Source organism: Heteronotia binoei, chromosome 17 (genome assembly GCF_032191835.1).
Source record: "Heteronotia binoei isolate CCM8104 ecotype False Entrance Well chromosome 17, APGP_CSIRO_Hbin_v1, whole genome shotgun sequence".
NCBI classification, from domain to species: domain Eukaryota; kingdom Metazoa; phylum Chordata; class Lepidosauria; order Squamata; family Gekkonidae; genus Heteronotia; species Heteronotia binoei.
In genome coordinates this window covers 11,905,299-11,930,321 of record NC_083239.1, presented here as the reverse complement: position 1 = coordinate 11,930,321, position 25,023 = coordinate 11,905,299, and the positions used below count along the sequence as shown (strand labels likewise).

The 25,023-nt window shown below is 46.9% G+C and overlaps 1 protein-coding gene and 1 non-coding gene across 2 annotated transcripts in view; one reads left to right on the top strand and one right to left on the bottom strand.

Annotated features, from left to right (window-relative positions):
• STPG1 (sperm tail PG-rich repeat containing 1) overlaps window positions 1-25,023 on the bottom strand; it is a 72,763-nt gene that overhangs the window by 5,498 nt on the left and 42,242 nt on the right. Inside the window, 5 exon segments of the mRNA XM_060258592.1 lie at window positions 9,107-9,297; window positions 16,691-16,714; window positions 17,541-17,626; window positions 17,628-17,686; window positions 18,733-18,844. Of these exon segments, the coding sequence (XP_060114575.1) occupies window positions 9,107-9,297; window positions 16,691-16,714; window positions 17,541-17,626; window positions 17,628-17,686; window positions 18,733-18,844 (472 nt within the window).
• On the top strand, window positions 6,443-6,514 carry TRNAT-GGU (transfer RNA threonine (anticodon GGU)). Its single transcript has one exon. It is a non-coding gene; the product is annotated as a tRNA-Thr (tRNA).

Here is a 25,023-nt window from a genome sequence, read left to right as displayed (position 1 = left end):
TTTCCCACGGAAGGCTTTTGTTTTATATGTCTCCCTTGGATTCCAAAGGAGGACTCGAAGGTCCTGTTCTTGTCCCTTTCTGCACAACGGAACTGTTGCCTGAAAACAGCCATGCGCATCAATATGAATCTGCCTCGTGCCCAATCAGTCCATTGGCATGACTTGCTCAACATGGTCTGTCCTGGCACAGAAAACCTTCTCTCAGCACCTGCTGTCTGGGAGTCCTTAATTACAGATACCAGAGAACGAACCTGGGTCCTTCCATGTGCAGGACCGCCCTGAGCCACTGCAGTCAGGGCCCCAGACAAAGACTCCCTCTGGGGCCCTCTCACAATGCCCAGATCCAAACCAAAGATCAGATGAAAAGAGATCACCTGACGTATAAGCAGAGCTCCTGGAATTTAGTCCCTCTAGGACCCACTGTCAGCAGCTCTCTCTGCATTCAAAGCAGGTGCTTTGCTGTGGAGTGGCAGCCCTTCCCTTGGCCCCCAAGGGCTGCTTTTGAAAGGGTGTCAGACTGTAGGTGAAATGCTCCCCTGCTGTAATTTGCAGCCTCTTCGTCTTGCTGGAGCCACCTTTGCCATGTTTAAAATAGCAATTAATAAAGAAGATATTAACTTTGTATCTTAAAAACTAGCAGAAGTGTCTTCTCTGTTGTATTTTACAGGTTACTGAAAATCAGCCTGTACAAGAACATTAGCTTAGACACAATCCAATGAGACTCTTCATAGTATCTGTATTTTGGATCATTTTTTTCCCTGTGAATATTGTATATAGGCTATTTAGAGACATGTATATTGTTTTGCTACTTGTTTAGACATAGGGATATGTTGCCTTGTTGCTTTATGCCTCAGGGATGTCAGCCTCCAGGTGAGGCCTGGGGACCCCCTGGAATTACAGCTCATCTCCAGATTACAGAGATCAGTTCTCCTGAAGAAAATGGCTGCTTTGGAGGGGGGGTTGTATGGCATTGTGCCCCACTGAGTTCCCTGTCCTCCCCAGGGTTCATCCACAAATCCCCAGGAGTTTCCCAACCTAGATCTGGCAGCCCTACCCCCCCAATCCCCTATAGGGAGATCTAAAGCACCTTAAATTGTTTTCTCCATTTTATCCCCACAAGAATCCTATGACGTAGGTTAGGCTGAGAAAGAATAACTGGCCCAAGGTCACCCAGGGAGCTTCCATGGCAGTGTGGGGATTTTAACCTAGTTCTAGATCCTAGTCTAGCACTCTAACCACTACCTATTTCCTGGCTACGGGCCTGCCACCAGGGCCAGTCCTAGACAGTCCTAATGGGAGGGACGGTGGCTCAGTGGTAGAGCATCTGCTTGGGAAGCAGAAGGTCCCAGTTCAATCCCTGGCATCCCCAAAAAAGGGTCCAGGCAAAAAGGCGTGAAAAACCTCAGCCTGAGACCCTGGAGAGCCGCTGCCAGTCTGAGTAGACAATACCGACTTTGATGGACCGAGGGTCTGATTCAGTATAAGGCAGCTTCATATGTAGGAGGGACGGTGGCTCAGCGGTAGAGCATCTGCTTGGGAAGCAGAAGGTCCCAGGTTCAATCCCCGGCATCTCCAAAAAAAGGTCCAGGCAAAAAGGCGTGAAAAACCTCAGCCTGAGACCCTGGAGAGCCGCTGCCAGTCTGAGTAGACAATACTGACTTTGATGGACCGAGGGTCTGATTCAGTATAAGGCAGCTTCATATGTAGGCGGGACGGTGGCTCAGTGGTAGAGCATCTGCTTGGGAAGCAGAAGGTCCCAGGTTCAATCCCCGGCATCTCCAAAAAAGGGTCCAGGCAAATAGGTGTGAAAAACCTCAGCTTGAGACCCTGGAGAGCCGCTGCCAGTCTGAGTAGACAATACTGACTTTGATGGACCGAGGGTCTGATTCAGTATAAGGCAGCTTCATATGTTCATAGACAGTCTGACACCTTCTGGCACTGATAACGTCACCGAGTCACATGGGGAGGCACCCGATTTGGCACCCCCAGAAGACTGGCCCCCTAGGCAATTGCCTAGTTTGCCTAGTGGAAGAACCGGCCCTGCCTGCCGCTATCCTACACGGACACATCCGTAGGATGATTTTGTGATACTGCTGTTTATTTATTAAAAAAACACATTTTGCCCATATTTTATTATATATTTTTAACCAACAGATTTATAGCTACCTCCTTCGGCTTTTTCAATTTATGTCTAGGTTGCAGGTCTATCCCGCCCCCCCTTTCCTATACATAGGGGCACCGTGGGTCAGGAAAGTGGTGGCTGGGGAGCTTAAACAACATCTCCATGAGTGCTTTGGTTCCAATGTTAGTTGGGCTTAAGTTCCCAGTGAGGAACTGGAAGACTTAAGAGACTTAAGTTCCCAGTGGTGGACTCCAGGCAAATATCTGACCCCACGTGCCCATCACATGAAGATGAAGAAGAAGATATTGGATTTATACTCTCCATTCCGAAGAGTCTCAGAGCGGCTCACAATCTCCTTTACCTTCCTCCCCCACAACAGACACCCTGTGAGGTAGATGAAGATATGGGATTTATATCCCGCCCTCCACTCCGAAGAGTCTCAGAGCAGCTCACAATCTCCTTTACCTTCCTCCCCCACAACAGACACCCTGTGAGGTGGGTGGGGCTGAAGAGGGCTCTCCCAGTAGCTGCCCTTTCAAGGACAACCTCTGCCAGAGCTATGGCTGACCCAAGGCCATGCTAGCAGGTGCAAGTGGAGAAGTGGGGGAATCAAACCCGGTTCTCCCAGATAAGAGTCCGCACACTTCACCACTACACCAAACTGGCTCTCCATGGACTTTATAACATGTGAACTGTCTCTTGAGTGTGAACCAGAACTTGGTAGAGTTTTGGCTCATGCTTAGGATGTAAGTTGCAAATCTCAAATTATACCTAGAGGAGCAGGTCTAGTTAGAAAAGTTACATCAGGCTCTGCTCTTTGGAATAAACTTTAAGCGCATTTTCTGTTTATCTCTCTTCAGGATGTGATGTTGGGTGGGGGAAAAAATACAGCTACTAACCTAGATCACTGTCGGGAAACAGCTGGCAGGTGCACTGTTTTATAGTTTGGGAAATTATCATCGGCAGCTGAAAATCCATTTGCATGGGGTTCCAATTACTTCTACGGGATGTAAGGGAAACATTGATTTATTTGCTCTTTTCCCTGTCTTCCACTTGCTCTCTCATCTTTAATTTCTTCATTTAAATCTTTAATTTGTTTTCACCTCAGTAGACTCCATTCAGATTCACCAGACACCATGCTCCCTAGGCAAGGGCCCTACATTAAACCTTTCTGTGTTCCAAGCTCACATGCCTGAAACCATTTTTTTCCTTTACACTCTTGGACGTTCTTATCGCAAGTCCCCTGCTCTCTTGCCTGTTCTGACTGATCCTGCATCCTGTCTGTTTCCTTCTTTAATTCTGACTCCAATTCACACATTAGGGAATACAGTAGGATCGGGAAGCCCCACACTCTTGTTACCCTCACCCAAGAATTATAGGTTCTCCTCAGTTCCTGCATGTACAGTGCCCAATTCACATCAAAACTGTGGTAAGCATTGAGAAACTTGGAGGGTGTTTTGAGGAAAGGCACAGGATGCTATGCTGCAAATTTGGTGCATCTACCTCAAAAAACAGCCCCCCCCCCCGATCTATTCTCCATAATTCCCTATGAGAATAGGTCTTCATAGCAAATAATGGAGTGTGCAGCAGGCATTCCACTCTGTGAGAAAAATACCCCTAATTCCAGAACATCATAGTCACCCGTTTCGTTGCAGGGTGCCTGGAGACTCAATTCACACACATCTGCCAGGAGAACGTGCGTTTTGTCTACCAGACTGGAAGGGACTTATGAGTACTAACAGCCACAACGTTGCAGCAGCACTCCGTGTCTCTCGAGGAGTGCTAATCAGGAGAACAGATGGTTTCCAGTCGCTCTGTGCGATCCCCATCTTGGCCGTTGTAGCAGAAGAAGTTGCACCGCCAGGAACTGTCCAGGCAAGCGGTTTCCAGCCTTGACCAGAGACTCCATCTTGGAAGGCTAACACCACCAGCAGCTATTTTCCTGCAGTGCCAGACTCCACAGCAGCGAAGCGGGAGGCTCACGTACTCAACAGATGTCACCTATGCATAAAGCCATCAAGCTTATCTCAGGCGTGGATCCTGCCAGACCGCCTAAGCCTTTGTCCAACGGAACCCAAGACAAAGACTGGTGCCAGTAGAGGGATGAAGAGGAGGAAGAACATCTTCACCTAGAGCCAAGTGTCTTTGTCCAGACAGGGTGTTACCTTAGGTAGCAATTTGGCCATCTATTGTCACCTTTCTAGATAAGTTTGATAGTTTTAATCACCCCCACCCCAATCATTTCTCCCATTCTTTCCCTTAATGGTCATCCTGGAGCCTCCCACTTTGTCCCATTGTTACCTGGAAGTCCAATCAGGTAACCAAGGCCAAGGCAGCCCATTGGTCAGGTAGGGGCATCCAATCAGGTGCCCCCAATAAACTGGCTATTGGCTACCTCATAAGTCCAGCCCTTATGGTCATTGCAGATCCACCCCTTTTTCTGAGGTCATGTACCAGCTGACCACTGTTATCCGCCCCTGTACCTCCCATCCCCTAAGGGCTCAAGGTAGTCCTTATAACCTGTGGTCCCGTATACATAGATTCTAGATCCTTTTTAAGCCAATGGTGCCCACCTGTCAATTCCCAAACCTCTTTTGAGGGCATTTTGGCTTACAACTCCCCCCCACCACTTTATGATGATCCTGAAGTGGGGGGAGGGCCTCCAAATGGGGGATCCTCTGCCCCCACCTGGGGATTGGCGGCTCTATTTAGAATTCTGACTCAGCGTAGTGGGTGTTGCCACAAAATGGCTGCCACAAAATGGCTATATCAGGAGGCAAAGCCAGCCACAAAATGGCTGCCACAAAATGGCTATATCAGGAGGCAAAGCCAGCCACAAAATGGCTGCCACAAAATGGCTATTTCAGGAGGCAAAGCCAGCCACAAAATGGCTGCCACAAAATGGCTATATCAGGAGGCAAAGCCAGCCACAAAATGGCTATATCAGGAGGCAAAGCCAGCCACAAAATGGCTGCCACAAAATGGCTATTTCAGGAGGCAAAGCCAGCCACAAAATGGCTGCCACAAAATGGCTATATCAGGAGGCAAAGCCAGCCACAAAATGGCTGCCACAAAATGGCTATTTCAGGAGGCAAAGCCAGCCACAAAATGGCTATATCAGGAGGCAAAGCCAGCCACAAAATGGCTATATCAGGAGGCAAAGCCAGCCACAAAATGGCTGCCACAAAATGGCTATTTCAGGAGGCAAAGCCAGCCACAAAATGGCTGCCACAAAATGGCTATATCAGGAGGCAAAGCCAGCCACAAAATAGCTGCCACAACTTTCCTTTAGTCACACAACCAAGATCCTCATGCTGTGGTAGCAGCTGCTGCAGACTAATGTGTTTTTTAAAAAAAATCTACGCAACCAATCAAATCTCCAATGGTCAACCAGAAGCCCTGCTGAACAAAAGCCTCACCTGGCACACCACCCACTTTGCAGGCACCAGGAAAGGTGTTGGTGGGCACCATGGCATCCGTGAGCCCCATGTTGGGAACTTCTAGTCTAGGACTTTGTTTCTACTGGAAATACCCTTCAAAGATGCCATCTCCTCCAGAGGAACTGATCTCTGTAGTCCGGATATCATTTGCAATTCAAGAAAAATCCCATGCTGCACCTGGAGGTTGGTTCTCCTAGCCATGACTGTTGTGATTTTCAGTCACACTCATTCATTCTGAGCGCCTTGTCAAACTGCTCATTCACACATGCAGGAATACCTGCCCAGAATTAGGAAAACCAGGCATTTCACACAGAATGCATAATAAAACTTTTTATTCCTATAATTTATACAGATATTTACAGCAGCAGGATGTGGTTGCCATATGCTTACTGGAGGTGGGAGATCTCCTGCCCCCAGTGGCCATTGCCTGTTGACACTTCATGGGCCAGGGGAGGAGGAAAACCGCCACAGGTGACAGACATCACTTCCAGGGGGGCAAATGAAACAGGAGTGATGTCCGTCTTCCTAGCAATTGACGAAAATTCTATGCTGATGTCACTTCTGGGAAAACCTAGAAGGGGAGGGACAGTTTGGGGAGGGACGGTGGCTCAGCGGTAGAGCATCTGCTTGGTAAGCAGAAGGTCCCAGGTTCAATGCCTGGCATCTCCAACTAAAAGAGTCCAGGCAAATAGGTGTGAAAAACCTCAGCTTGAGACCCTGGAGAGCTGCTGCCAGTCAGGGGAGGGACGGTGGCTCAGTGGTAGAGCATCTGCTTGGTAAGCAGAAGGTCCCAGGTTCAATGCCTGGCATCTCCAACTAAAAGGGTCCAGGCAAATAGCTGTGAAAAACCTCAGCTTGAGACCCTGGAGAGACACAGGGAGGGGCTGTGGCTCAGTGGTAGAGCATCTGCTTGGTAAGCAGAAGGTCCCAGGTTCAATCCCTGGCATCTCCAACTAAAAGGGTCCAGGCAAATAGGTGTGAAAAACCTCAGCTTGAGACCCTGGAGAGACACAGGGAGGGGCTGTGGCTCAGTGGTAGAGCATCTGCTTGGTAAGCAGAAGGTCCCAGGTTCAATCCCTAGCATCTCCAAAAAAGGGTCCAGGCAAATAGGTGTGAAAAAACCTCAGCTTGAGATCCTGGAGAGCCGCTGCCAGTCTGAGAAGACAATACTGACTTTGATGGACCGAGGGTCTGATTCAGTATAAGGCAGCTTCATATGTCCATATGATGTCAGTCCTCCTTAGCTGTTGTTGGAAAAGCTGTCATTTCCCCGGAAGTGACATAAACCACTGCTGACAGTGCCCCAATGACCCTGCCCCCCAAAACTCCTGTCAATTGCCAGGCATGGCTTTGCAACTCTACATACTGCCAGTTACGTACCGGGTTCGTTACAAAGTGCTGGTCATTACCTTTAAAGCCCTATATGGCCGAGGACCTGCCTACCTTAGGGACCGTCTCTCCTCATATGAACCCCAGAGAGCACTGAGGTCAGCCGGGAAAAACCTGCTGACTATCCCCGGACCGAGAGAGGTGAAGCTGCAAAGCACCCGTAACCGGGCCTTCTCCTCTATAGCCCCGAGCCTATGGAACCAACTTCCAGAGGAAATGCGGGCCCTGCGGGACCTAGAACAGTTCCGCAGGGCCTGCAAGACCTTCCTCTTCAGACTGGCCTTCCCTGATGAAAATGGAAATTGCGAAGGAAACCGCCATCAGAAAAAGTAACATAGCACTAGCACTTTTAAAAATTAACTAATTTAATTTTAAAGCTTAACCAGATTTTAACTAAATGCTGATAATGTTTAATGTAGTTTATTTACTTGTATAATTTAACTCTGAACCATGTTGTTAGCCGCCCTGAGCCTGCTCCGGCGGGGAGGGCGGGATACAAATAAAATTTGTTGTTGTTGTTGTTAAAAAAAAAAAAACCTCTACATTGGGATTATGGTTCACCTGGAGCTTCAGCCTTCCCTCCTGTGCCTTTTTCCCAACCAAAAACAATCCAGGAGGGGCACTATTTGAGGAAACCCATGTATCCAACGTATGGGTTTCCTGAACAAGCCCAATAGTGGTTCCTGTTAGGGTTGCCACTCCTCAGTTGGGGGCAGGGGATCCCCCGGTTTGAAGGCCCTCCCCCCCCCACTTCAGGGTCATCAGAATGCAGGGGGGGAGGGAAATGTCTGATGGACACTCCATTATACCCAATGGAGACCAATTCCCATAGGGTATAATGGAGAATTGATCCATGGGTATCTGGGGCTCTGGTGGGGCTGGGGTTTTTTTAGGTAGAGGCGCTAAATTTTCAGCATAGCATCCAGCGCACCTCCTCAAAACACCCTCCAAGTTTCAAAAAGATTGGGACGGGGGGTCCAATTCTGTGAGCCCTAAAAGAAGGTGCCCCTATCCTTCATCGTTTCCAATGGAGGGAAGGCATTTAAAAGGTGTGCGGTCCCTTTGTCATCCTGTCACCTGCCCTGTGCTTCGATGAACAGGGCGGGTTCCAGCTTAAAGAAAGAAAGCCAAAATAAATAAATACGAAGGCAGCCTTGGACAGCTGACAGAAAGTGAAGCTAGCTATTAAAAGCACTTCCTGGCTGGGCAAGTCAAGCATTACAAGGCCTCAGAATCACTTGCTTGTCATCCTCCTTCTCCTCTGCCGCCCCCTCCACCCTTTCTACTTCATTGTGAATGAAATGAGTGAAATAAGTTTGCTGCCATGGCAACACAAAAAGTCATGTTGTTGTTTTCCCAAAAGTGGCTTTTTTTTGTTGTTTTTTTGCTCTAACGACGGCAAACCTGTTTGTGTGTCAAAAGCTCTCCCTACCTGGTGACATGCTAATGGGACTTACTGAGCAAATGTTCTCATGAAAAATGTAATTGGGCCGAAGCTAACACAGCTGGAGTCATTTGGCAAGAATAAACTTGTAGGTGAGTATCAGCTTCCTAATGTGGAAAAGCACATTTTCTAGTGATGCCCCAACCCCTTTTTCCTTTCCTTTTTTTTTTTTTTTTATTCCCACCTCTGGCTAATTCACTTTGCTTTTGGTACAGCCTCTATTCAAATGGAAGATATCGGGTTTATTTTAAAAGAAGCTGTTAGAACTCTCTGAGGACTGAACCCCAAAATGTGCTTGTTCAGAAGGGCCGTGGAGGTATTGCCCACCCAGAGTACTCATGGAACCCACCCCAAATTAATTTTCAAAATAGTGGTTTAATTCGTGAGACGGGCCCAAAACAGATGTGAAAGAGGTCACAGATCTCTGTTCATCTGGGGAAAAAAATTAATTGCAAGAGGACATAATTGTGATTTGGATTGGGGCCAGCCCCAACTCTCTTAATGCCATCCAAAACCTTCAGTCCTGGCAGCCACCTGGAACTGCTTTGTGTTTGGGGAAGGAAAAAACCCACCCTGATGGTCCATAGATCTCTATCTGCATCAGTCCACTCTCAGATTCATAGTAAACTATCATTATTGCTAAACAAAGGAATGTGCTACCTAATTTTTGTAAATGCTGTAAAAAAACTTTAAAAATAATTATACTCTTACCTGGGCCAGGTATTTCTTGGTGGTATTTATCTCTGAAACAACGGTCTGTGTTTGAGACAAATACAGCACTGGAAATGTAATGCTTGCTGGGTCCTTCAAAGTCTACTATTTCATACTGGCCAGGTCCAGGAGAAGGGGGTGGTTTGGGACGAGGGGCAGGTGAGGCTGAGAAGTTCAAGGTGTGCTTTCGCCTAGGAGAAGCAAACAGAGATGTTGTTCGAACAGACTTTAAACAGAGTGTGCTTTAAAACCAATGATCGCATGTTAAATTGCAGATGTAGATCGCATGTTAAATTGCAGATGTAGAATAGATTCCCAGAGAAGCATCATGTCAAATTGTAGTAGGGTGCTCTTGGGTGCATAATTGAAGGCAAGCAACTGTTGTTGTAGATATATCCATAGCAGTGTCCCCTAGTGCCTTTTGACATCAGAAGAGGGGATGCCTTTGATAGGTCACTCAATTCAGTTGCATCTGGAAGACCAAACACAAACTATCAACTCTGGATAGAAATTAAGGATAAAGATTGGTGCTCAAACCACTGTGCCTGAAACTCACCAGGAAACTCCTGAGTGATGACCTCTAATTCACACATGACAAAGATCTTATGTCCCCACAAGACAACAAAAAGTCCTGTCAATCAGACACATACCTGGAACGCTGTACTCAGAACTTAATTCTCATGTACACACAGCCCAGTTCAGATCAGGATTGTGGCACTTGGGAAAAGGGGGCTTAAGTAATCTGGCCCATGCCATTTCCCTGTCCAGGAAAAGGGTGCATTAGTGAATGCTTAAATCCCCATCTTGCATATACCATGGTCCCGATCTGAATTGGGGCCCCATGCCCCGCGGGATTAAGTTCCCAGCACTGACCTCCCCAACTACATCTATTGACAGATCATATGTCTACCATGTGGACTTCATAACACATGAACTGGCTCCCAGAGTGTTTACCTCCTGAGAGCGCTTATCATTCTGCTTCCATCTTGATCACCAAAGAAACCAGCACTGTTGGAAGGCAGCTCACTGATCTCTGTTAGAACAGAACTGTAGATTTCAGGTTTTCTACATTCAGGCCACTTTCCACATTGAGTTGTCTGCTGAAAGAGTCCCCCTGTGCATTGCAGAGTTTTGAGACATGTTTTCAACCAGACACGCCCTCAGTTCACAAAGACTAAGCCTAAATTTCTAGGATGTGTATCTGTTCCACTTTTTGTTCTACATTTTATTTTGTCCATTTATTCAACAAGCTGGAATATGCTTTGACAAGGGAAAGGGAAGTGGCTTCCTGATCAGGGGTCTACTAGGTAGCCCTAAGTGATTGCCTAAGGCAGCAATGATGGAAGAGGACCAACCAGCCCTGTTGTCCCCTCCCAGGCATCAATGGGTGGCCAGCGGGAAGCCTCTGTTGGGGGTAGGGGCAGGGCAGTCCTGGCCCTCTTCCTCCTCACTTCTGCCTTGTCTATTGGAGGAGCAAGGAGAGCCAGCAGCTTCTCCTTTCACTGACAGGCACATGAGCCAATCAATGCTGTGCACAGCTCCAAGAAAAGATGAGAGCCTGTGACGGAACCAGCCCGATTTGGCCTTCAGACCAAGTCTCATCAACTCCCTTTTGGGTTGCCAACTCCTGGAGGGAGCTAATCTTTCTCCTGCCACTTGGGCACACTGCCACCACCTGCTCAATTTAGGGGTTCCTGACTGAGAGGAAAAGGACTCCCAATCCCCTTTGCCAGTTCTGAGGTCTCAAGGTCCTCTGCCATCCCGGCATCTGGTTAACACAGAGACCAAAGTCCTTCTTTGGGAGACCTTCTTTTAAAAAGTGAACAGAAGAAACAAATCATAGTAGGAAGAAAACAACGCTCCTTCTCTCCCTATTACACTACTTGCCCTCACTAGATGACCTGCAGGGCAGGCACCTCACTTGAACTGTTGCAATCCAGACTCCAACTCTGAGACTGAGCTCCACTGACTGCCCAGCTTTTACTGTCTTCCAAGACCATATTCAAACTCTAGGTTTCCTGCCAAAAATCTCTAATATCCAACCCAGTTCCCACCCAGGAACTGGTTTACCCTCCTGCAGCTTTCTGGGAGACCAGCCTGAAAGACTTCCTGTCTCTAGGAGGCCTCCTCAGAAGTGCTGCTTCCAGACAGGAGGGGAGGGGGAAGGAGGAAGGAACTAGGCCCCACTCCAGTTTGAAGGCCTCTTCCTGCCAACTCCCAGATAACCATAGCCTAAAATGGCATTTTTCCACAGAGCCGCTTCACAATTCAGTCACCCTTTGGTTACTTGGGGCTGTCCAAAGCTGGTTTCCACTCTAAGCTAGAACAGCAGATTCCTCACTAAGCCTACCGCTTAAAAGTGGCACTGAATACATTTCTACTATGGGTTTACCACAGAAATTATGGCTTCACAGATTCTCTCTTGGAATAATTGTGAAAATGATTAGTTTGAAGTAATACAGGCGTGAGGTGGGGACTATCTTACATAAATGATGTCCAGTTTGCTTTGTACGCCAAGCAAGTCCCATGCATCTGCTACAGAACCTTTCTACTTCGCAAAGGGAAGTGCCTTGCGTCAGACCAACGGTCCATCTAGTCCAGCATCCCATTTCCCATAGTGGCCAACCCAGTGCCCTGGAAGATCCACAAGCAGGGTGGCAAAGGCTCCCCCCTCATGTTGCACCACACAAGTGGCCTCTGGACAAGAACTCCTTTTAGCTAAAATACCCCAAATAATTCCTTTTAGCTCTCAATAAACCTATCAGCCAGGAATTTGCTTTTCCACTTCTAAAGCATGGGTGCTACAGTCCCACACTTTATCTACTTGTTGCTGGATTCTACAGAAAGTTATGTGGTACATTCTCAATTTTGTGTGGGGTGCAGGATAGTCTTGCTGAGCCCTCAGTAAACAGAACGTGCGGCGTAGAATGCACTGTAATAAATTGCATTATATTGAGGATTCCCTTGGTAAGCTTCCAAGGATCCCCAGAGCCAGTGTGGTGTAGTGGTTAAGAGCAGCAGACTTTAATCAGGAGAACCTGGTTTGATTCCCCACTCCTCCTCTGCGTGAAAGACCTAGGGGACCTTAGGCCAGGCACAGCTCTCTTAGTATTTCCTCAGCCCCACTTACCTCACAAGGTACTTGTTGTGGGGAAAAGAAGAGAAGGTGATTGTAAGCCACTTTGAGACTCCTCAAAGGTAGAGAAAAGAAGGTATCAAAATCTAGTTTTCGTCTTCCTAGGAGCACAGGGTACACACCACTATAATAGGCAGCACATATGCTATTGTGGAGCATGAAGTGTGTACCCTTTGCGGTGGTGGTAGCAGCCTCTTTAGGACATGCTGAGGTCCTAAACTCTAACAAATTCAAGGGGCTCCATACCATTACCAAACATAGTGATTTAGGGTTTTGTTTTGCATTCTGAGAGGCCCTCATTACTTGAGGCCCTAAATTGTAGCTTACTTAGTGCTTCTGCTTAAATTCAGCTCTGCCTCCGTCACCTTTTGTGTTTGCTAAGGCGAACGACTGCAGATCAGTCTCTCTTACTTTTTCGTCCTAAACTGAAGCTGGCACAGCCAAGTTAACTCTGCTGCAATGCCTGTAACGCCAAAGCCAACCAAGTCAATAGGGAAGACTGACAACGGGCTGAGTCTTTTCTGACCAGTCTAGTCCTGTTCTGGCTGAGAGCTGCAGCTGGGGCTTTGGTGAGAATGAACCAGAAGCGACACATTGAAATCCATGGGACTGATGCTCATCTGGAGCAAACTGGTCTTGACTCCCTGTTGGAGTTGATGGCTTTTCACCAGCTGCTGCTCTGGCCCCAGAGGCATTAATCACCTTGACATAAATGGTAGTTGGATCGGCCTCCATGAGGCTGATAGGGCTGGTATTTTTTGCCAGCCCAGATGGATGTTCCTTTGCCCCGTCAGGTTTGATTTACATCTTCCCTAAGTCATGTTGGTTTATTACATGCTAAGCCGGTGCCAGCTCTCCCTCCCTCTTCCTCGACAAAGACCTGCATTTAGAAAAAGGCATGAGATGTAGTAAAGATACCCCTGACCACGTGCAGAGGGCTCCAGCTATGAGGAGTACAGGGGCAGGAATGCAGGGGAGTTAGATCTTAATCTTATCTCAAGCAAACCAACATGGCTGTTTACAGGACCGGTTGCCATAAAAATGGCTTGGTTGAGTAACTGACTGATAAAACAAAGTTCTGCTGCTTCAGACCAACACGGCTACCCACCTGAATCTAATGATTGATAGATTTATTAGACCTGGGGGTGGGGTGGGGGGTTTGTGACCAGGGAAGTGAGTGTGTGTGCATGTGTGCATGGCCACGGAAGTGAGACTCCTTGCAGAATGAAAGTAGATCTTCACCTTCTTACTTGCCATAATGCAGCTGAGACTCCTGCAGGTCTGGCTTCCTAATCTTTTTTTACCTTCCACTCCCATTTTTTACCTTCTGCTCCCATATTGCAGCTCAGCTATGGACAGGGAAACTTATCTGTGCAGTCTGAGGTAGCTGTAACTCTGGGAATTCTCCAAGCATCACATGGAGGTTGATAAATATATATGAAGTTATAATAGAAAGTGTCTCCAAAATGGGCAGAGTGCCTTTCTCTCATTACTGAGCAACCACCATCAGACCTACACATCTGAGTTCAGAAAGAAATCAGGGCAGAGAGGGGGAGAATCTGAACCCAGCCCTTACTGATATTCTTCCACTGAACTGAACTGAAAGGCCTCTAAGGCTTTCACCAGAGAGCACCTTTCCTGGTGCCCACCAAGGGTAGGGTTGGGCAGCCCCAGGTGGGAATAGGGGATCCCCTGGTTTTGCAGGCTCCTGCCTGGAGGGGAAGCCCCACACTCAACAGCCACAACCAAGTGTGATGTCCTCAATGCAATAACATCACACAGACGTGACTTTATCACATCAGGGACGCTGAATGGCAATACTCTGGTACTCTGACCCAAAATACCAGAGTGTCACCATAACATCCTCACAAAGTGATGTGGCCTCACCTTCCCACTCCTTGAAAGCTCCCTCCCACCCTCTGCTAGAGAAAGCCAAGGGTCTGGGCAATCCTTGTTTTTAAAAAGTGAGTGGGCTGGGTGGGGGGGCTTTTGCTCAGCAAGGCTTCTGATTGACCACTGGGGATTTGATTGGCTGTACAGATTTTTTTAAAACATTAGTCTGGCAGCCACTGCCACCATAGTACAAGGATCTTCACTATGTGACTGAAGGTCAGCTTTGCCTCCTGCTATATCCATTTTGTAGCAGCCATTTTATGACTACAACCACCATGCTGAGTCCAGGATTCTAAAGGTGCCCAGAGGCTCAAAAAGGTTGGGGACTGTTGCCATAGGGGTGCAGAGACAAAGTGAATCCTCTCGTCCTCTCCCACACAGAATAATGACATTTTTAGTTCCTGTTCAGGTCATATGCGACAGCAGTTCCAAGATAGCTTTCTTTGGTCTCATTGTTTTCTGTCTTCTTTGAAAGTGAAACTAACCATAATTAATTAATTATGTTCCCAAAGTCATGTTTCCTGCTCTTCCCACAAACCCAGAACTAGATTGCCCTAGAGTGCCTTGTAATACTGTGTTTTTTTTTATTATTTACTTGTAAAGTTTATTTATTTATAGCCTACTTTTCTCCCCAACAGAGAGCCAAAGCGGTTTACATCATTCTTCCCTCCATTTATCCTCACAGCAACCCTGGGAGGTTGGATAGGCTGAGAGTGACTTCCCTAACATCACCCAGTGAGCCTTCCACAGCAGAACCCAGGACTGCCAGATCTTAGTCTGACTCTCTGAACCCCATACCACCAAGGCTCTGCCTTTATTTTATTATTTTATTTAGCTTCTAGCCTGCTCTACCCTGCAATCAGGCTTAGGGCAGGTTGCAACAGCATAAACACAGCATAATATCAACCAATAAAAACATAATAATTTTAAAGTACCATATCACAATTTACACTATGCTAGTCGTTCACTATTGATAGCACTGATAATATATCTACTACTGGCAGAGTAGCCAGGTCTAGTTACCTGGTAGGGTTGCCAATCCCCAGGTGGGGGGCAGGGATCCCCCGGTTTGGAGGCCCTCCCCCCGCTTCAGGGTCATCAGAAAGCAGGGGGAGGGAAGGGAGATGTCTGCTGGGAACTCTATTATTCCCCATGGAGATTTATTCTCATAGAAAATAATGGAGAATTGATCCGCGGGTATCTGGGGCTCGGGGGGGGGGGGCTGTTTTTTGAGGTTGAGGCACCAAATTTTCAGTGCAGCATCTAGTGCCTCTCCCAAAAATATCCCCCAAGTTTCAAAACGATTGGACCAGGGGGTCCAATTCTATGAGCCCCAAAAGAAGGTGCCCCTATCCTTCATTATTTCCTATGGAAGGAATGCATTGAAAAGGTGTGCCGTCCCTTTAAATGTGATGGCCAGAACTCCCTTTGGAGTTCTATTATGCTTGTCACAGCCTTGATCTTGGCCCTACCCCTAATGTCTCCTGGCTCCACCCTCAAAGTATCCTGACGCCACCCCCAAAGTCCCCAGATATTTCTTAAATTGGACTTGGCAACCCTATTACCTGGCCTGTGGGGGGTGGGAGGGAGCCTTCTGGGAGTGGGGATGATGTCATCACACAGGGCATGTTGAGCAGTGACCCTCTAGTATTTTGGTCAAAACTCTATCGTTTTGACCAAAATGCTCGAGTGTAATCAAGTGACATGCCAAGTGTTATGACATCACTTCCACGTGACATCAACACGCCGACAGTGTCATTGTGGGAGGGGCTACCTGGCTGCCAACAGATTAGAGCCCCCCAAATCAGAGGATCCCCTGCCCCAACCGGTGGTCTGGCAACCCTAACTTCCAGGTTTCCTATACGGGTACAGGTAGAGGTAACTAAAGCTGGGATGAGAGGCAAGCAGACAAAAACAGTGCCAAATGGAACCAATGCAGATCAGGGAAAGGCCAATACAGTTCAAATTCCTGCCACCTCAACCATAGGCTCAGCCTAGGGTTGCCAAGCCCAATTTAAGAAATATCTGGGGACTTTGGGGGTGGAGCCAGGAGACTTTGGGGGTGGAGCCAAGATCAAGGCTGTGATAAGCATAATTGAACTCCAAAGGGAGTTCTGGCCATTACATTTAAAGGGACGGCACACCTTTTCAATTCCTTCCATAGGAAATAATGAAGGATAGGGGCACCTTCTTTTGGGGCTCATAGAATTGGACCCCCCCTGGTCCAATCTTTTTGAAACTTGGGGGTTATTTTGGGGAGAGGCACTAGATGCTATACTGAAAATTTGGCGCCTCTACCCCAAAAAACAGCCCCCCCAGAGCCCCAGATACCCGCGGATCAATTCTCCATGATTTTCTATGGGAATAAATCTCCATAGGGAATAACAGAGTTCCCAGCAGAGATTTCCCTCCCCTCCCCCCGCTTTCTGACGACCCTAAAGCAGGGGGAGGGCCTCCAAACCGGGAGATCCCCTGCCCCCACCTGGGGATTGGCAACCCTAGCTCAGCCAAACATTTCTGCTTTACAGACCCTGCAGAACTGCATTAAGTCCCACAGGGCCCAGAACTTGCTTGGGAGACTGTTCCATCAGGTCTTCTGAAAAGGGCTAAGTGGACTTCCTTCTAGGCTTCCCAATCCCCAGGTCCCAGCGGGGGATCCCCTGGTTTTACAGGCTTCCCCCCTCCCCCAGCCAGCTGGCCAGCGGGGGAAGCTCCACCCCCACAGCCATTATGCACCTCCAGGAACAATTCCCATAGGGAATGATGGGGAATTGATCCGCGGGTGTCAGGGGCTCTGGGGGGGCTGTTTTTTGAGGTAGAGGTGCCAAATTTTCTGTATAGCATCTAGTGCCTCTCCCCAAAATACTTCCCAAGTTTCAAAAGGATTGGACCAGGGGGTCCAATTCTATGAGCCCCAAAAGAAGGTGCCCCTATGCTTCATTATTTTCTATGGAAGGAAGGCATTCTAAAAGGTGTGCTGTCCCTTTAAATGTGATGGCCAGAACTCCCTTGGAGTTCAATTATGCTTTTCACACCCTTGCTCCTGGCTCCGCCCCGCAATGTCTCCTGGCTCCACCCCCAAAGTCCCCAGATATTTCTTGAATTGGACTTGGCAACCCTACTTCCTTCAGGCCAAGATCACCGGTAAATGTAGGTCTGTAACGCGTAATGCTCTGTGGGGGACCTTCAATGTACATGGTGCTCTGGTCTAGAGTGACGCAACAAAATACCGTAAGTCTTTGCCCCAAGAAACTTCTAAATAAGTTAAAACCGTTCCTTCCACTGTTATTTTTAATATCTCCAGATGAGAGCACCCCACCTTTTAGAACACATCTGGACCAGATATTTTTCCACTCATGTCAGTAATGCGGATCAGAACTCACATGCAAGCAACTTCCGCTGTACTGGGATGGGGCTCCCCTCTGCTGATAGGCTGCAGGTCCTGGGCTCAGGAACTCTGTTTTTGTTTCACGAGTAGTTCTAGACTTGAAGCCAGGACACCAGTACTGCAGGTGACTGCCGGACAAAAGAGTCTTTAATTTGGTAATGACCTGCATTTAAAACAGATATGGAAACTGTCACCAAATTGGCCTATCCAAGTTTTTGTGCAGCAATTGCCCTCTGGTGATAAACTAGTGTATAGTGGATACCTTGAACAGATATCCCCAACTTTGTTGAAACTGTGCACATCATGGTATTTAAAAACAGGTTGTTGTACTACAACAAAATGGCTGCTGAGGGCAGAACCAATAGGGTTCCCAATCCCCAGGTGGGGGCAGGGGATTCCCCGGTTTGGAGGCCCCTCCCCCACCACTTCAGTGTCATCAGAAAGAGGGGGGAAGTGAGAGAAATGTCTGCTGGGAAATCTGTTATTCCCACAGAAAATCATGGAGAATTCAACCGCAGGTATCTGAGGCTCTGGGGGGGAGCTGTTGTTTGAGGTAGAAGCACCAAATTCTCAGCATACCATCCAGTGCCTCTCCCAAAATGCCCCCCAAGTTTCAAAAAGATTGGACCAGATGGTCCAATTCTATGAGCCCCAAAAGAAGGTGCCTCTATCCATTATTTCCTATGGAAGGAAGGCATTTTAAAAGGTATGCGGTCCCTTTAAATGTGATGGGCAGAACTTCCTTTGGAGTTCAATTATGCTTGCCACACCCTCGCTCCTAGCTCCACTCCAATGTCTCCTAGCTGCACCCCCAAAGTCTCCTGGCTCCACCCCCAAAGTCCAGTTTGGTGTAGTGGTTAAGTGTGCGGACTCTATCTGGGAGAACCAGGTTTGATTCCCCACGCCTCCACTTGCACCTGCTAGCATGGCCTTGGGTCAGCCATAGCTCTGGCAGAGGTTGTCCTTGAAAGGGCAGCTGCTGTGAGAGCCCTCTCCAGCCCCACCCCACCTCACAGGGTGTTTGTTGTGGGGGAGGAAGGTAAAGGAGATTATATAGAGAGAGAGGGGTGGGATAACTCTTACCCTGGCAGAGACCACCTCCCTCACTTTGGTTGGAGAAAAGAGAGGAAACTCCTTTATCACATTATGCTTTTGCTTTCTGATGTACTTTTGGGAGCTATAAAAAGAAAGAGGGTGAAGATTACTCACAAGGAGAAGGAACTCTGTCCTTGCTACTGACTGGCAACTCCCGTCTTGTTTTGGATGAGAACACAGACTTGGCGCCTATGTTCTGGCTCCCCTTGCAGGCATCCAAGGAGACCTGTGAATGGAAATGAGGTTTCTGCAGAAAAAATTTCTGGTGTTCATTTTAACAAACAATCAGAAGTTGACTGTCTTAATACAATGGCATTTGATATCAGATCACCAAACTGGAATTATGGCAGTACATGGTTCAAGTGTAATTTGTGAAGTGTGTGTGGATGCATTTACTCTGAATTAAATTTCAAGACCCAGCTGGCTACCAATGGAATCCTCACTAGCTGACTTGGGCTGTTTCTACACTTGACATCTCTCAATGCACATTTAAAATGCTCATCTGCATTGCATACCGCAGTCACTTCTGTCTTGCTTTGCATCATCTTAAGTTGTTTATGCTCATTTTCTTGAATTGGCACTGGAAGCGGTTTCACCCTGGATAGGGTTGCCAAATCCAATTTAAGAAATATCTGGGGACTTTGGGGGTGGAGCCAGGAGACATTAGGGGTGGAGCCAAGATCAAGGCTGTGACAAGCATAATTGAACTCCAAAGGGAGTTCTGGCCATCACATTTCAAGGGACGGCACACCTTTTCAATGCCTTCCTTCCATAGGAAATAATGAAGGATAGGGGCACCTTCTTTTGGGGCTCATAGAATTGGGCCCCCTGGTCTAATCATTTTGAAACTTGGGGGATATTTTGGGGAGAGGCACTAGATGCTGTAATGAAAATATCGTGCCTCTACCTCAAAAAACAGGGGGCCACCCAGAGCCCCAGATACCCGCAGATCAATTCTCCATGATTTTCTATGGGAATAAATCTCCATAGGGAATAACAGAGTTCCCAGCAGACATTTCCCTCCCCTCCCCCCACTTTCTGATGATCCTGAAGCGGGGGGAGGGCCTCCAAACCAGGGGATCCCCTGCCCACACCTGGGGATTGGCAACCCTAACCCCGGAGTTGCTCCTCACTTTACAAGAGTGCTTTTGAACAGGAGTTTTCTGCAGGCGGATTCAATGCTCATAAAATCAGAATCAACCCTGAGTGTTGAAACAGCCCAATTGGCTTGTATCTACACAACACTGGTATTATATCGTTGCATTATAGTAATCACTTGTATCTGGATTTTCCTGTGTGGACAAATCCAATCCAGTTGTGAACAGCAACAATAGCATAAAAGCTGATAGTGTGCAGCCCCTGGACAGTCTAGGAGCAAACTAAGCAGATCTGCTCAGAATAATGCCCCATTTTATTCCATGGCACTTATTCCCAATGAAGCGCTTTTGGGATTGTAGCCTCTTGTTTTGTACTAAAAGCTAGTGGCCACAATCCAGTAATGACTACTAAGGGATAGTATGTCACAGCAAATAAAAAGTCTAATATCAATGAAAAGATTAACAGCATTTATCTCAGTATGTGTTTTCATGGGTTAAATAGATATGTGATGGAGAATCATAAGCACTGGGGGACAGAGGTTAGCATCTAGAGAGATCTCCTGGTATCACAACTGAACTTCAGACAACAGATCTCTCCCCCCCCCCGGAGAAAATAACTGCTTTGGAGGGTGGACTCTATGGCATTATATTCAGCTGAGGCCTCTCCCATTACTGACAGAACCAAGCTTGGTTGCCTAGCAACAGCCACTGTAGCAGCTTCCCCAGTGGCCCAATTTTTTTCTGACCTGGGGCGAGAAAAACAAATTGATGCTTAGGGACTGTATGGTACCACATCCCTGCTGAGATCCCACCCCAAGTTCCTCCCCCAAATCTCCAGGAATTTCCTAGCCTGCAGTTGGCAACCCTATTTTTAGGTTGCTCTGACTAACAACCATTCTATCCTTCTTGTGAGATGGCATTTTAACTATTCTTTTAATTTTAGGTCCTGAGCCAGCAGCCCTAAGGCAGATCACCTGCTGTTACTTTATTTTATTTTTCAAATAGCAGTTTTGCCTGAGTTAGGGTTGCCAACTTCAGATAGGGAATTTTGTGGAGATTTGGGGTTGGAATCTGTGGGGGATGGGCTTGGGGAGGGGAGGGAGCTCAGCAAGGTAAAATGTCATAGATACAAATCTCCAGAGCAGCCATTATCTCCAGGGGAACTGATCTTTGTACTCTGGATATCAGCTGTAATTCCTGGATATCTAAAAGCTCCACCTGGAGATTGGCAACCCAACAGACTGAAAAGCTGGGCCCTCAGTTTCTTCCCATGATTTTTCTCTTGCCCATAGCCATAAATTATCCCAGCCCTGGTGCCTTATGAATGGATCATTTCCTGTTTGGCTTGGCCAAAAGGTTACACATTGTCGTTCTGAGTAAATCATGGGTTAGTGTAATTAACTCCAGAAGGTCCTTCCCAGAAGAAATCCTGTTTAGAATATTAAAATATAACCATAGTATTTTTATAATGGGTGTGGCTGGCAAGACGGTAATAAGAACCTGCAAAAATAGGGAATGTCTTCGGGGTGGGGGGAAGGTACTTAGCCTCTTAACTTCAGCGAAATGGTAATGAAGGGCTGGTGCCATCAGCAAGGTAGATGACTCAGGACTGAAAGACACATAATGGGAAGAGCAAAGATGATGTTTCCTGGCATGGGGCTTTTCTGCTCCTGGTTTTTGTTTGGCTTCTTAACTGCATCCTTTCTGGCATCTTTTTTCCATTTTAAGTTTCTCCTCTATTTTTTTTTTCAGACCTCTGCAAAAATGGTTAGGAAAAACTCATGGACAAAGCAGAAAACCAATGCATTTAACTGGAGCGAAAACCTGTACCAGAAAACTTGGTAACTTAAAAACCTTAAATAGCCACGGGCAGGTGGGGGCCCTATGGGGAGAAACCCCAAGGTTGTGGCGCTGGGGGATGAAAAGGTTAACCATCACCTTCACTTGGGGTTGCCAACTCTAGGTTGGGAAATTCCTGGTATTTTAAGTGGAGCCTGAGGAGGGTAGAGTTTGAGGAGGGGAGGGAGCTCAGGAGGGATGTGATGCCATAGAGTCCACCCTCCAAAGCAGCCATTTTCTCCAGGGGAACAGATCTTTGTAGCCTGCAGATCAGCTATAATTCCAGGAGATCTCCAGGCCCCACTTGGAGACTGGCAACCCTACACTCACTGAAATCTTCTACCACCATCTCTAGTAGGGGGGAAAGACGGGATCAGTACAGTGCTTACTTTTCTCTATATGTTGGAATAACAGGAGACTTTCCATCGGGAAGACATTGGATAGAAGGTAATTTAGGTTACCAACCTCCAAGTAGCGCCTGGAATTCATCCAGAATTATAACCGATCTCCAAGCTACTGATATCAGTTCCCCTGGAGAAAATGACAGCTTTGGAGGCTAAACTCTACGGTATCATGTCGCCATTGAGCTCCCTCCCTAAACTTCATCCTCCCAAGGAGCTGCTCCCCAAATTTCCAGGAATTTTTCAAGCTTCCCAACCCATAGTTGACAACCCTATCCTGATAGTTTAGCCTCCTGCAGCACCACAGAATGGACTCCAGACAACCCTCCTCTCCTCACTTGCTTTTAAGATTTAAAATGCACAGATTTCCCATATGATGTCTGGTCTGACTCTTGACTACATCACTCCGGTTCATTTGTGATTTGTCTCTTTTGTAGAAGCAGTTTCTTTTCTTGGATTTCATACTACAAATTGTCTCCATTGACAGGGGGAGTCTTGCTCTGATCCAAGGAGTCTCTTGCATGGGAGAAAGAGGCTCCTTGCGCTGGAGGAAGGCTCTACTGGATTCACAGTATCCACTGCCTTGGTTGTTTTGTACCGGCTTTCTTTTAAACTGATTGTAACACGGCAATTCTAAACTGAATTATACTCTCCAAAGTCTACTGAAGCCTACAGGCATAGAAGGGTGTAGCTGTGCTTAGCATTGGGAGCAAAACATTCTTTTAAAATGGAAATACCTGTGGGGACAGAATCTGGGCAGTGAGTCACCAGTTCTGGCCCACTGCAATGTGTTCTACGTGGAGAGGCCCCTGAAGAATGTCCAAAATCTATAGCTAGTATACAATGCTGCAGCCAGAATGCTGACTGGCGTGTAGGGTTACCATTCCTCAAGCGGGGGGCGGCGATCACCTGCTTTTGAGGGCTTCTGCCTACTGGCAGCCAGCTGGCCAGCTGGAGGAACTTCCTCCCACCCCCCACCCCCAAACAGCAGTGTCATGTGTGACACAGTGACATCACCCAAAAGTGATGGAGGTGCATGGGTGAATTATCTGGTTGTTGGGCAAAGCTCTATGGTATGAAGACGATTTTACCATATTTCCCCCCCAAAAAACAGAGTGTCATCACTGAAGAAGATGAAGAAAATATTGGATTTATATCCCGCCCTCCACTCCCAAGAGTCTCAGAGCAGCTCACAATCTCCTTTACCTTCCCCCCCCCCCACAACAGACACCCTGTGAGGTAGATGAAGATATTGGATTTATATCCCGCCCTCCACTCCGAAGAGTCTCAGAGCGGCTGACAATCTCCTTTACCTTCCTCCCCCACAACAGACACCCTGTGAGGTGGGTGGGGCTGGAGAGGGCTCTCACAGCAGCTGCCCTTTCAAGGACAACCTCTGCCAGAGCTATGGCTGACCCAAGGCCATTCTAGCAGGTGCAAGTGGAGGAGTGGGGAATCAAACCCGGTTCTCCCAGATAAGAGTCCGCACACTTAACCACTACACCAAACTGGCTCTCCCAGTCTCTCATCACTGGCATGCCTATGTCACTTCCGGGTGGTACATGCGTGTTGCAAGGCGTACCCGTCCACTCCCAGAATGCTCCCCACCAATCCTCCCGCAGGCCTGACAAGTGGACTTGGCAACCCTACTGGATCATAGCGACTGTTATCACTCCAGTCTTGTTCCATCCACACTGGTTCCCAATTTGCTTCTGGACCCAAGGTGTTGGTATTTACCTTTTAAGCCCTATACAGCTTGAGGCCAGCATATTGGAAGGACAACTTATTTCCGTATAAGGCTAACTGACCACTACAGTCATCTTCCAAGGCCCTGCTTTGACTGCCTGTGCCTTCTGAGGCTAGAGGGGGGCGACCAGAGAAACGGCCTTCTTGGTTATGGCATCAGAACTCGGGAACTCCCTCCCTCTATTGTTGCCTTTCACTAGCAGGTAACATTTTCTTCCCTTTTGTTTGAGATTTCCTCACTAACTCTTATCAGCCATCCTCCCTGTTTGTGTTTTTATGTGTCTAATTTTTATGTGTTTATCTTATGTTTTATTAATTTGTCTAAAATACTTTATATATCTTTGTGTTTAAAATGCTTTGATAATGTCTGAAATGTTTTAATGCTTGCCTCCTTTGAGTCTTTGAATTGGGCAGAAAGACAGCATAGATATGTTTTGAATAAATGATTTGCCATTCCTTGAAGAGACCATGGGAACAACCTCAGAGACCTAGGGCAGGGGAGAAGTAAGGGACTGCTAGGGGATATGCTATATGATAATCATAGGGGACTGGAATGCAAAAGTAGGAAACAATGCAGAATTAAACAGTGTTGGAAGATTTGGGCTAGAAGCATGAAACGAAGCAACTCAATAGAATTCTGTGAAGACAACAATTTGTTCCTTGCAAATACATATTTCAGGTAACCAAGCTGACAACTGAATATGTGGACATCATCAGAGATATTATCAATGAAAAATGCATGACTATTTCCATAGCCAAAAGAAATGAAAAGCCTTGATGGATGACTGATGAAACTTAAAATTGCTAAAAACAGAGAAGCAAAAGGTGACAGAAACAATCAAAAGCCTGAATGCAAAGTTCCAATAAGTCATATGTACAAAGAGAATTATTATAATATACAAAGTAAAGCAATAGAAGAGAACAACAAAAAAGGAAGGATAAGATATCTGTTTCACCAGATCCAAGAAACCAAAGGGAAATTTAAAGTACATTTAGGCATACTAAAAGATCAATGTGAAAATGCATTAATTGAACAGGACAAAATAAAGAAAAGATGGGGAGAATACACTGAAGAACTATACAAAAGAGATGAAATGATGACAGATTCCTTCCAAGAATATTTTGAAGAAGAACCTATTGTTTTAGAAATTGAAGTGAAAGCTGCATTGATAGTAATTGGGAGAAACAAATCACCAAGAGTAGATGGGATATCAATAGTTATTCCAGACCACAGAAACTGTCCATCAAAAACTTAACAAGATTGTGCCAACAAATATGGAAAACAAAACAATGGCTCACAGACTGGAAATGTTCAATTTACA